General features: G+C 36.9%; 1 protein-coding gene across 1 annotated transcript; it reads right to left on the bottom strand.

Annotated features, from left to right (window-relative positions):
• On the bottom strand, positions 1-13,043 carry LOC100887959 (geranylgeranyl transferase type-2 subunit alpha). Its single transcript, XM_030976120.1, has 11 exons — positions 12,938-13,043; positions 12,151-12,261; positions 11,003-11,127; positions 9,890-10,077; positions 7,267-7,721; positions 6,913-7,158; positions 5,260-5,359; positions 4,523-4,663; positions 3,499-3,731; positions 2,719-2,917; positions 1-949 (listed from the first exon to the last, which is right to left on the bottom strand). The coding sequence occupies exons 1-11, from the start codon at positions 12,938-12,940 to the stop codon at positions 792-794; spliced, it is 1,959 nt and encodes a 652-aa protein (XP_030831980.1). The 5' UTR covers positions 12,941-13,043; the 3' UTR covers positions 1-791.

The following is a 13,043-nucleotide window of genomic DNA, read 5'->3' as shown; positions in this document are numbered from 1 at the left end:
ATATATTTCATTTTAAGGCTCCAATGGGTGTCCATAAATTTTAAGTCCAACTTAGAGATAAGTTCAACTTAGGATCTTTGTGAAACACCCCCTGGTGTCGTAGTACGCCTGCACATGCCAATCAGTTACACTGGGAGGAGAGAGCCATGGGTGATTAAGTGTGCTTTTCTTGTACCAGGCCCAGGCCCAAATCATTAAATTATAATGATAGTAATAGTAACAACAGAAAGACGGAATACACTCTGGAATGTGTGTACATAATCGTCATGTTATATTCTTATTCTTTTAAAGTCCCTCTGTACTACTTGTAGCTACATGTACTTGCTCCCTCTATATAGAAAACAATGCCTAAGCGGTGCCCGTTGGTCCCCCATGATCCTCTTTTTCTTATGTTAATTGAGAGCTGAGTTGATGAGATAGCCACCTGTCAGTGACCACCCTGGGTAGTCTAATCCCTCCTGGCCAAACTAGTACAGACAGGCTTAAGTTATGATACATCACAATACCCTTACTAATTTCTATTACACCACATACACTCCACTCCGCAATCCTTTGGTAGATACATGTATTTGTTAACACTTGATACTAATCGAGCGAACCAACCTTGCGGTAGAACCAGATATGTTTTTGCAGGTTGAAAGTATGCACCAACATGATTCTTGTAAGGACCCTTGCAATTTAAATTGTACACCCAGTCCCCATATTTTATATGGACAACTAGTGTGTTATCTACTAGCAAGAACCTATTATTTGCACTTCAGAAATATTACAGACCTAAGTAAAAACAGCCATCATAGTAACTCCTTGTTAAGGCTTGTCAGTTGTGGAAGGAGTTCTCTGACCTTTGACCCAAAAAGGTCAAGGTCACAGACTGAATTACCAGACAGATCCAATCGTCGAAGATTTGGACAAGCTGCCAGCGGCTCCAGCTGTGAGAGTGAAGAGATGTCTGAGGAAAGTAAGTTAAGGAATTATTTGGATGGGTATTGCATCTTTGTCGAGTGAATGATTGCAGTTAAAAGAAAAAAAGAAAGGTAAAAGGACCTTTAAATTAAAATTTGATTTCTTTTCTTTTAATAATATCAGAATATTGCTTGAATGGTGATATAACACCCCTACCATCTTCATGAACATCATGATCATGATCACCATCTTCGTTCTAATTCTCATCTCTTCATCATTGTTACCTCCATCCTCATCTCCATCATCAGCAAAATCACTTAAACACAGCCACCACCAACGCCACCACCCTTATCATCATTCCCACCACCACAGTAATCACCATTATTATCATGTTATCATCATCAACTATCCCCCTCACTATTATCATATTACTAAACCCCCAAACAGAAACCTGTTTTTCAATGACAAGATTTTGTAGGCAGGGCAGTCCATGTAGGTCTAACTTCATCATCATCATCGTCATCATCATCGTCGTTGTCGTCATTATAATTATCATCATCACCATCAGCATCCTCACGACTATCGTTGCAAGCCTGAAGCCCAAAAGGATAAGCAGGTCTAACCATGTACAAATGAGATGTCTTCATGCATGTAGCTATCAGCATCCTCCTTCACCTCTTCCTCCTTATCATTATCCTCATCATCATCATCAGCATTATTATTATCAGCATCATTATCATCATCATTATTACCCGTATCAGACATCTGAGCTGGTCATTTACAAAACCGTATTGCCCTAGTTTTCCCTAGCAGTGGGAACGGAGGGGTATATTCTTTGTATTTTCCTTGGTCTCCCTGCTCGTATTGACTTTGCGTGTAGAGACGAGTGAAAATATACCTTGGTATTTTCCTCGGTCTCGCATTTTCATTGCGCATCTATTAATATTATGCGTACGAGAACCTGCGCACTTTGCGCGCACTCTATTGTGACGTAATAATCACACCAAATACACACTGTTTGTAGTGTATCGAAAATTTTGTCAAGCACTGGATGCACAGTGTTGGTTTGACAAAGTTTGTTCAGTTCTTGAGATTGTCATGGTGGATGTCTGTATTTGCTCTAGATGTCTGATTTGGATAACAATAAAAATATTGACTGGCTTTACTTTCGGGGGATATCAGAAATATTGACCGCGCTAAGACCATATTGCCCTCGTCTTTCGACTCGGGGCAATATGATCTGAGCTTGGTCAATATTTCTGATATACCCCTCAAGGCCAGTCAATATTATATATTATCACTGTTACCATTATCAGTATTATTCCTATATCATCATCATCACCACCACCACCATCATCACCGTCACCAACCCCCTCCCCCCCCCCCCCTCCATCATCACCACCATCATCGTCCTCACCACTATCATCATCACAACCCTAACCACCACTGCGTTGCAAGGCTGAAGCCCAAAAGGATAAGCAGGCCTTACCATGTAGATATGAGATGTCTTCATGCATGTTGCTATCAGCATCCTCCTTCACCTCTTCCTCCTTCTCCTCATCATTATTATCACTATCATCATCAGAAGCCAGAAGCCATCACACATCTCCCAGATGGTGTGGAAGGCTTAGGTCAAGGTAGGTCAAGGTAGGTCAAGGTCATCATCAGCAGCATTTTTATCATCATCATCACTGTTACCATTATCAGTAATATTCCGTTCATCATCATCACCATCCTCAATTTCCTCCTCCCCCTCTTCCTCCCCCTCCTTTTCCTCACTATAATCATCACATCACGAAACTCCTCAAAGGATACTGTTGTTTTCAAGTGACAACGTTTCTAAGCAAGGTAACCCACTCAAGTGTGAGATGTCCTGGAGCTTGTTGCTATCAGCCTTTAGGTCGGACACACAGAACAGTAGATCTACATCGTTGAGCGCAAGAAGGTCATTGTTGGAGAGGTCCATACAGTGTACAGATGATAGATGGTGGAGATGATGTAAGGTCGTCAACTCCTGTGAAAACAAATCATGTAAAAGATTGGTTCAATTCACTTACTGTCTTGAAAAATGACACATACACCATGCACATACACTTTATTATTGCAAATTTAAATCTACGAGACAGACATACAGGTTACACTTATCAGCTCATGAATTCAAATAAGAATGAATGTGTTAAAATTAAATATCAATTTACCTTGAAATATTTGATTTTTGGGGGGGAAATATTTGATTTTTGGGGGGAAATTTTAACACAGACTGATTATTGTTGAAAAAAAAGTTGAAAGAGTTGCCTTTGTTTTTGTTCTTTGGATCGTATAAATGTATGCCAAACTAGCAATCATCTACGATTCCAATTTTTAAAACTAAAATCTTGCTTTAACTGGTCAGTGAAATATGAAATATCAAAAGCATGTAATATCTTCCTATCAGGTACCCATTTTCTGTACCGATATCAAGAGAGAAATCTAAAGGAAAAAAATACCTGTATCATGAGCATATTGGAATTAAATGAAGGAATTTCTAACTTTAGATGCATTGTGGAGAAACTTCTTACTATTCCATAGTGAGCATATTTATTCATTAACACTGACCTTTCCAGATGCATCAAATGTCGCCTGCTTGACCTGTGACTCTGTGACCTTTGAACTCTCCTGCAGGTATCTCATGATGGCGTTCTCCATGATGAACTTGCTTCTGAGATCCTTGAAGTAGTTTGCCCTGTAGGTGTCTTGAGACAGGATGGTCGTGAAACATCCGAGCATCTCGGCCTCGAGCTTCAGAGGGTCGAGAGCCCTCATGAGAAGGATCACCGTCAACAGACACCCTGCAAAGAAATCAGGGGTGAAAGTAAGAACAAAACAAAAAATAGGATTCAGGAAAAAAAATGGCATCAAACAACATTCCCCCCTTTTGAGTTAAAAAATAAGGGAAAAATCAGGGTAAAATCAGGAAGAAAAAAAAAATAGGGGAGAAAGAAGAAAAAAATCAGGAAAAAAAAAAATCGGGATAAAAATTTAAAAATCTGGAAACCGATTTAATTCGGGTAATTATCAGGCCTGAGAAATGCAATAAGCCAAGAGAGTTCAAGAAGAGTAACATAACAGCATAGAAAAGATGGTACACAGTGTAAAAACAATAACATAAAAGAGGGAAAACATGTTAAAACAATTTCAGCAATTTTGTATGCCTCAGAGGATGGACATGTAGGACCTTAATGAGAAAGATCACTGCCACCTTGCCAAGAAAGTAGTGACAGTGAAACGAGGAGCAGTCAACTACCTCAACCTAGTTTGTAAGAGGACAAGGCATGTTATTATAAAGACTACAGCTAAAAGGCCCCTGCAAATACAGTAATATTACACCACAGGTGTTGTTTGAAACTTTGAGATGAAGGCAATCACAAACATACTCAAAATACATTCCCTTCTAAGTAGGAACCATAATCCCTAAAAAAAACAAAAGCCCCAACATTTTCCTTCTTGACATACAATTCCTTCTGTTCAAACTATAAAAATAGCCCATGGAAATATATTCTGAGGACCAAATCATATTCTAAATAGTACTTATCAGCCATATTTACTATTGTGCAAAGTTTCCTCAGATGCTAAAGCTCACATTTATTATCTGGTTCCAGTTCTCGAAGTTGCTGACAGGACTCCAGTTCCGTTGTGAGGAATTCTGTTTTCTCATCACTGAGTTCAGCCGTGAAGAGTGAGCTCGCATCTTGCTTGTCCTTGCTCCAACATTCTGTTGCACCTGAATGAAGGAAATAAACCAGATTTAGTGTCTCTGTAATTTATTCCTGGGCAAAAAGGTAATATTTTGAACTCTTTGGATACTCTTCGGATTTCAATGAAATATGAATTTCATTCAGTAAAACATTTTAATTATCATTATATATTGAATGTGTACATGGAGTACATTCACAGCAGATCTTTCTTCATTTCTGGACTAAAGGAAATGAAAGACTCACACATGAACCATCTGTTGAGAGTTGAGATTATTTTTGTTTTTTTAATTTCATTTTATTTAAAGGGTTGAACAGCCTTTAGAAAGACCCTCCCCCCCCCCCCAAAAAAAAAAAAAAATCACACATGAACCATCTGTTGAGAGTTGAGATTATTTTTGTTTTTTTAATTTCATTTTATTTAAAGGGTTGAACAGCCTTTAGAAAGACCCTCCCCCCCCCAAAAAAAAAAAAAAAAAAAAAATCACACACATGTAACTGCAAGAACATTACACTGTATTTATAGCTTTACCACATTTTAACACTTCCCATACAATGAAAAAATTGTAGAAGTATAATTTCCCCCCTCTCTTTCTATGTTTATTATTATTTTTTAAAATCGTACCTTCATCTAGATGACATGATCTACAGACATCTTCCCTCAGTTTGACTTGAAGTGTTCTTTCACCTTCCTGCCTCAATGCATCACTGCTTACTGTGTAGATCTTAACAAGAGTTAAGGCTTTGACTGATTCATCGAGTACACAATTCTAAAATTTAATATGGCTTAACACAATCCATTATAAATATCATCTTTATATTGCAATACTGCAAACTAGTCCTCAGTCGTATTTGACGCAATGTTTTTTTGTTACTCTATGTTTTTGTGTAAAAAAGATATTCTCTTACAAATTATTTAACAAGAAAAAAGTTCATGGTTCTTATATTTTGGGGTGTAACCCAGTCATATGTATGTATAAAAAGTAACTGTCACAATTTTGAATTATATGTTGATTCCTTTAATGCAATGTAAATGAACCATGACACATATTCACAGCTTAAATGAAGTTGTTATCCATTATCAATTTCTTAGGTATTTAATAGTGAATTGTATATCACTTTTGTTCATTTCATTACGCCTACAGAAGAGTACTGTCAATTTCTATCATATTTCTTTTATATGGACGGTTTCATTAAAAAAGAAATGACATTGCATGTTACCCCCCCCCCCCCCCCCCCACCCCCTGTCCTCCAACACACATAAACGTAAATATTAAAATTAAAGATAAAGTTGAGTTCTGGTCATGCAATTGCATTGTGAAAGAAAAGGTGTAGAATGGATCGGTAAAAGTTGATCATATAGCATTTAAGTATTGGTGTGTACTGCAAGGTTCTGGAGTCATCAAAATCATGATAAATTTGGCCCAGTCTTGGTAAAGTAACAAGCACTGTACACAGAAAGATGTATATGGGACTGCACAAATGGTGTCAGGGCTACTCACCTTGATTTCCTCACATCATTTTTCTATGCTCATTACTCAGCCAGTATACATTTTCTACCAAAATTGTTTGGCAAATGACATTATTTGTAATCTTGAACATTCAGTGAAGTTTCGTTTGATTCTGTGCATTTTCTTTTTTTTACCAGAACTCAAGTTTATCTTTAAAGGTACTATGTCCCTTTTGCAGCCAACCTCAAATACTGTAGAACTTTGCAGGAATTATGAATATGCCATGTATGTCTATCTGTGAAATTTAAGCATTAGCAGTGTCCTCATATTCAAATTATGCAAGGAAAACCGTTTACTTGCTAGACTTCACTGTCAGACACTATTGAGTGACTGACTGGCTTTTTTTCTTCTTTGGTAATAACATACATGAAAAGAGTTGTAAAGGGTACATGAACATTTTTCTACATCAATAACCCACTTCTTGTGATGGCCAAGATTAAACTGATTGAATCTTTGCGCAGCATAAAACGTATGACCATTGGGTACAATTGTCTGAAAATCAAGACTATTACTTTTGGGCTCTATAGCCCTAAAGTCGAGTTGACAACTAATAGTCGTTATTTTCCCACTTGAAGACATTTTCAAGCCCCACCTCATATAGGGAAGTTCTAAATTAGTATTATCTTTCAAATGCAGTTGGAATTTAACTTTTTCATTTTTTTGGCCTGCAAATGGGACATAGTACCTTTAATAAACATCTGATAAAACATCACAAAGCAGATTGGTTATCAAAACCCTGCTCCACAACTGTTTTATAGAAAGGATACCCACATGATGGAGTGGTATTGACTACCTCTTGAGTTCCTCCATGTTCCATCCATGACCGAACCGCTGATGGACACCTCTGCTGGCTGCTGTAGGAGGTTAACAGACTGGCTGAATATCACCATGACCTGGTTGAGGGCGCTGTTTGCATAGACTGCTTGGATTCCTAATGGTTTCTCACCTGGAAGTGCACAGATAAAGAAAGTAGCTGCCATGAGAGAACTTGCAATTGGTGTGCAAAACTTGGTTTAAATCTGACAAAACGATAACATACTAGCCTTGGTGAGGACTTGTTTTGGTTTTGCTCTGCTCGTACCTATTTGGACTATCCGCATAGTCTAAGCCACTTAGTTGAAGCAAACAGAAACCAGATGAGGGACTAATACGATACCTTGTATGAGGATGTCTTTCTTCCTTACTATACATGTATCAATTTGGTCTATCATGGTCTTTAATAGCCACTTGGAGCAAGCACAAACCAGACGAGGGACTAATACGATACCTTGTATGAGGATGTCTTTCTTCCTTACTATACATGCATCTATTTGGTCTATCATGGTCTTTAATAGCCACTTGAAGCAAGCAGAAACCAGTCGAGGTACTAATACGATACCTTGGATGAGGATGTCTTCTTTGAGCCTTCCTTTCTTCTCTTGATCAGGATGAAGCACTGGGAGGAGCTTACTCCTATAGTGCCAGGAGGAGTAGTTTGAGAAGTTTGTACTGATCTTGTTGCTGGTGAATTCAAGCTCATCCGATGGGGCAACGTCCGACTTGGCAACTACAAACCTCCTGTAGTCCCAGCAGTGGACTGAATGAATAAATATAGACGAAAATAGAAACAGCATACTGAATTGGGCTTCTTGTATAGCTCTATTCCATCACACAAACAAAGTGAGAATAAGGCTTTCAATCAAAGTGATACACAAGCAGAGATGCCAACCTTCATCAACAAAAACAAGTATTCTTAAGAGCAAAAAAAAGTATTTTTGGACAAAAAACAGTATTTTTGAAAAAATCTCTCACCTTAACATATCGCCCAATCGAGCAGCTTAAAAAAAACGGCAGTACCACGTATACATACCCGGATCAGAGCGCGAGGTGCATACAGTACATGTGGGTTGTTCGCACTGTGCGCACTTTGGGGCCCGCATCATCGTCCTGCGTGCATCGTTTGAAGACAAAGGTGCATAATACACTTACGACACGAAACCCATGATCGGAAATTAAGAAAAGTGTCAACAACAACAACAACAACAAAAAAAAAAAATGTAACAAAACATACAAAAAACGTACTGCCGTATTCATAGCAAAAAAAAAGAACAAATACGGCGAAAATGGAACAGTTGGCATCTCTGCACAAGTAACATAGAAAAATGAAGAATTATGGACTGAGCTGGGGAAGTGAACAATAATTGTGATTTGTGATTACTGGTACGTCACTGTGCTAGAACTTTAGCCACAAAATCACATAAAACAAATCACATTGATACATTTTATTGAATGAGATACATGTAATACATATGCGTTACCGGTAGTCATATTTCTAGGGCTTACGCACAAGTCAAAGATTGCCTAAGTCATCAATTTTACTCAGTCCCTTCAAGGTTGACTTACACAATGTTGACTGTACAACAACAACAAAATCATGTTCACAAGACCTCTCTTGTTTCAATGCAAGAAACATCTACTTGCTCAATAAAAAAAAGGACAGCACATCAAATATACAATTTTAACTCAGATCAACAGTTCCTCTTCTTTACATCACCAAACAGATGTCAAACATGGCAATCATTTTTGCGCAGTTCCATGAAATGAGTCCTGTACGACATATGATATTTATCCATATATAAACCGTGTGAGTAAAAAAAAAAGTTTACATGAAAGAGTATTTTATCCCAAATCATTTGGTATCATTTTTGTGTGGTACGTGTTCACGATTGGATGAACATGAGGCATTCTTTGCGAGAGTGCAAAAAATTGACTTGCGCCAAAGTGATGCCTACAGCATGTATAATGTTGGGATTAGCAGAGTGAGAGAATGAATTGAATGTATCAAATGAAATGCATTGCATATGCTTTTTGCAGAAGCAAAGTCACACACACACACAAACGCGCGCATTTAATGTTCGTTGATATTAAATATTCGATATTTGATATGTGCGGTATGATTTATTTTGTTAGGAATGTTATTTGGATCTGCAAAGACCGAATTGATACCCAAATCCCAATTGCTTTATTCAAACATCACACAAGCAACTTTGGCGCAAATCGATTTTTGCACTCAAAAACAATGCTTCCTGTTCATCCAAGCGTCAACACATACCACACAAAAATGATACCAAATGATTTGGGATAAAACACTCTTTCATAAAAAATGTATAATAATGTACTGTTCATAGATGATTTAAAAAATAATAAGCAATTTTCTAGGTGTAAACTTTTTTTTGACTCACACTGTATATATATTTAACCACAAATGAAAAACCTCTTGACATTACTGAAGGAAGTGATACCAGAAAACAAATAATTCAATGGTCATATATATCAAGAGTTTCTTCATTTTGGGGATGAAATATGTGGACAAAAAGACAAATGTCATTTAAAGGGATCCGGTAACTTTGTCTCAGATTCTGAAACAAAATCCTATATTTAGATCATGCTGCAATGATAAATATAAACCTGTAGGTCAGTCAGGAACCCCATGACTTTTACTTTTACCTGTCTGATTATCAAAATATTTATGATTGGAAATCGAAACCAAATTTTGCGTTTTCCTAACGGTTTTCATAATACTTCAGTCTATTGTGGGAAATGAGTATGCTAAAACGGGTCACTCAAAGATGTTTACTTTTTTGAGGGACTTCTTGATCATTTTGAAGCGCATTTTTTTTAGGGCTTCAATATTACACCATATCACAGACAATGTTAAATGATGCTTTTAAGACACATTGCACCGAATCTTCCAATTGGACTTACAATTTCTCTCATCGTATTCTAGATACAGAGTACAGAGTTTCAATTCTTGCTTCCAATCTGGTTTGGGGGTGTGGTCCAGCACCCAGCAACGATGGTACCAAGCACCGTAGGACTTTGGGTTCACCCTCAAGCAATTCTCAATGAAACCCAGCTCTTTATCATACAGTTCCTGCATCTCATCGGGAGTCCTAGAAATAACAGGCAATACTGATTTAGTTAACAATTTTATTTATGACTTCACCTACAATCAACAATCATCTGGAAATTTAACATCTTTTTCTTGTTACTCTTATTGATTTTTCTATCTATGGCAAGATTTGAGTCCCCCATGTGATTTTTTGCTCTCTTTTGTTTTACATACCGGGTAATCTCCAGTATAGCGCCCATGAAATCTTCCAGTAGAAATAGAATAACTATTTCATCTTAGTATTTTTAAAGCTCAATGAAAATAGGGAAAGGGGGGGGGGTACAACATCATGTAAACAAATTAAGGTACCGTAAATATCCATGTATAAGGCGCACCTGTGTATAAGGCGCACCCCTATTTTGGGGAGGAGAAAGAAAGAAAGAAAGAAAGAAAAAAAAAAAAAAACTGTGTATAAGACGCACCCCCGACTTTCAAATTTTTTTCGGCGGCAAAAAAGTGCGCCTTATACAAGGAGATTTATGATATATAGCATACATACGGTATAGACAACACCACTTTCAATGCGTCACTTTTTTAGCCTTTAAAATGACATCTCAGGTGACAAAACTGTTAGGGACTTTTCTTTCCTGATGCATTTCCTGTATTCATTTGAGTTCCGAGAAAAATCCTGATTCTGCTTCAATAATACACAAGAAACCTTTTTACTGATTTTAAGATCAGGCGTTAAATCACACGAAAAAGTTTTTGACATATTAGTATTACAATGAGAGGGTTCTACATTATTTAAAATTCACCCTCTCGCAACTCTCCATTACATGAATACTCAGAACAGCAAAATAAATTAACGAAAAACAACTAAGTTTTACCCATTCACCAACTAATAGAATGCCTATGCGCATACATTTACATAATCATGAATATGCATATGTTCACAACAGTTAAGATTCTTAACAATAGAAACTTACTTTGTCTCTGCAAGTACCTGGAATGTCTCCTTTCTTACATTCCAAAGTGTGTAGACGTCTGGGTTCGCTGAAAGAAGCTGAGCACAGACTTCTAAAATTTCCCCATCAAATTCATTCTTCTTTCTCTGAAATGACAATTAGAAGGACTTGATGTGTTCACATTTTTAATAAAAATCTTAATTTAGACTGTAAAGATGTAAATGGAATTAAAATTACCATACACCAATTCAGGGGCATACGCAGGATTTTTTTCAAGGGGGGGGGGGGTTTTAAAATATTATTAGTGCCGGCCGAAAAGTCGCATTTAAGGGGACACTTTTTTTTTGGGGGGGTCTCAAAATTTCAAAATTTGACATTTTTCATCGTTGGGGGGGGGGGGGGGTAAGGTCACCTTTTTTAGGTTAGCTGTGGGTATAATTTGTTTTTTTTTTTTTTTTTTTTTAATAATTAAAAACAAAAACAAAACAAAACAAACAAAGGGGGGGGGGGTTTAGGTTTTTTTAGGGGGGTTTACACACATAAAAATACCAAAGGGGGGGGGGGGTTGAACCCCCAAACCCCCCCCCCCCCCCTGCGTACGCCCCTGCACCAATTCTGCAGTCTGTTCACAATTCAACTGCATTAACTTGATAGTGCTTTTAATATTGTAAGGTATGTCTAAACAAAATAAACATTGAATTAATTAAATTTGGCTCCAAATCAAAAAATGTCTAGATCATTCTTTGAACATTTAAGTTTTCTATTTAAAAAAAAAATTCTATTCAGGGAGCACTTTACATATAGGAAATTTTCTTGATGGCAAAAGGTAGTAATGGATTTAACTAATTTGATGTCAAAAAAAAAAAAAAAAAAATATTTGTCAATTGGGAGTTAATCTTATTATCAACTGTGTGTATAGAACATAAATCTTATTCCATCAACAATTCACATAGCACTACAATTGAGGATATTGCCATTGGCAAAAAAAAAAAAACTAAACTGATTTTTATATCCATTTTTATTCATTCAAACAACAACCTCACACATTTTCATTCTCAAGTTTTTACAAATCTACTATATTTTAGTATCAAAGCTATTGCAAACATCTCCATTGAAGACACAGAGTGATTGAAATACTGAGCATTTTTCATGTTTTTAAATAAACTTACCTTTTCAAAGACTTTCTGTGTACCAGCTGTGTAAAGTTTAAGTTTCTTTTCTCGTTCCTTCCTCTTTGCTTCTTGCTGTTCTTCGGTAGTCTTCACTTTCAATCGGCCATGCTGCAGGACAAAAAAAAATGTACACATTGATCTGGAAGCTCCCCATCAACAGGAATGACAGTCAGTACATTTCCAATTTTTTATTTTTGAAAGTATTTTTTTCCCCCCGACATTGATAGCTTGAATTCATTATGTTTTACTTATATCTTTGTGTCATCACTTGAGTCTAATTTAGGTACTGGATTTTATTGCATTTTGGCGGGTTTTGTACTGTGATGTTTAAAAGTGTTGAGAATTTATAATATAAGTTGTCAAGTTTAATGCAACACACGATGTGACTTGAACTTCATCAAAGTCACTTTTCTCACTCATTCATTTTAAAAATCCTTCTTTCTTTTATCCTGCTTTGTAAGTTTGTTCTCCTAGACTACATCTTGTTCTCCCTCCGCTTTTGCCAGAGATCAGCACCAGACTGCTGCGTGTAGTAGAGATATACATGTCCATCAGCAGGTCAATTACACATTATTGAATTGAGAGGAAAAGAGATGAGATACGTACGGTAGACGTACATCACTATCATCAGTCCTGCATATCATTATCAAACCATACATCAATAACTACGCATGGGACTGGAATATAAGCCGAACTCCTAAAAAACTCCTTTATTGGCTATATATTTCTAATTACATTTATTCAAGAATACATTCAAAGACATACAAGATGTAGAAATGCATACCATTCTGTCTCGAACTTTGCGGATCCTTTGTATGAACAGAAAAACGATTGATAATTCAGGCGAGAATGCAGAGTCAGAGAGAAGTGCAGCTTGATGAATATGTATT

The sequence above is a fragment of the Strongylocentrotus purpuratus genome, unplaced genomic scaffold (genome assembly GCF_000002235.5).
Source record: "Strongylocentrotus purpuratus isolate Spur 01 unplaced genomic scaffold, Spur_5.0 spur5_scaffold_8, whole genome shotgun sequence".
In the NCBI taxonomy this organism is placed as follows: domain Eukaryota; kingdom Metazoa; phylum Echinodermata; class Echinoidea; order Camarodonta; family Strongylocentrotidae; genus Strongylocentrotus; species Strongylocentrotus purpuratus.
This window is presented reverse-complemented; position numbering and strand designations above follow the sequence as displayed.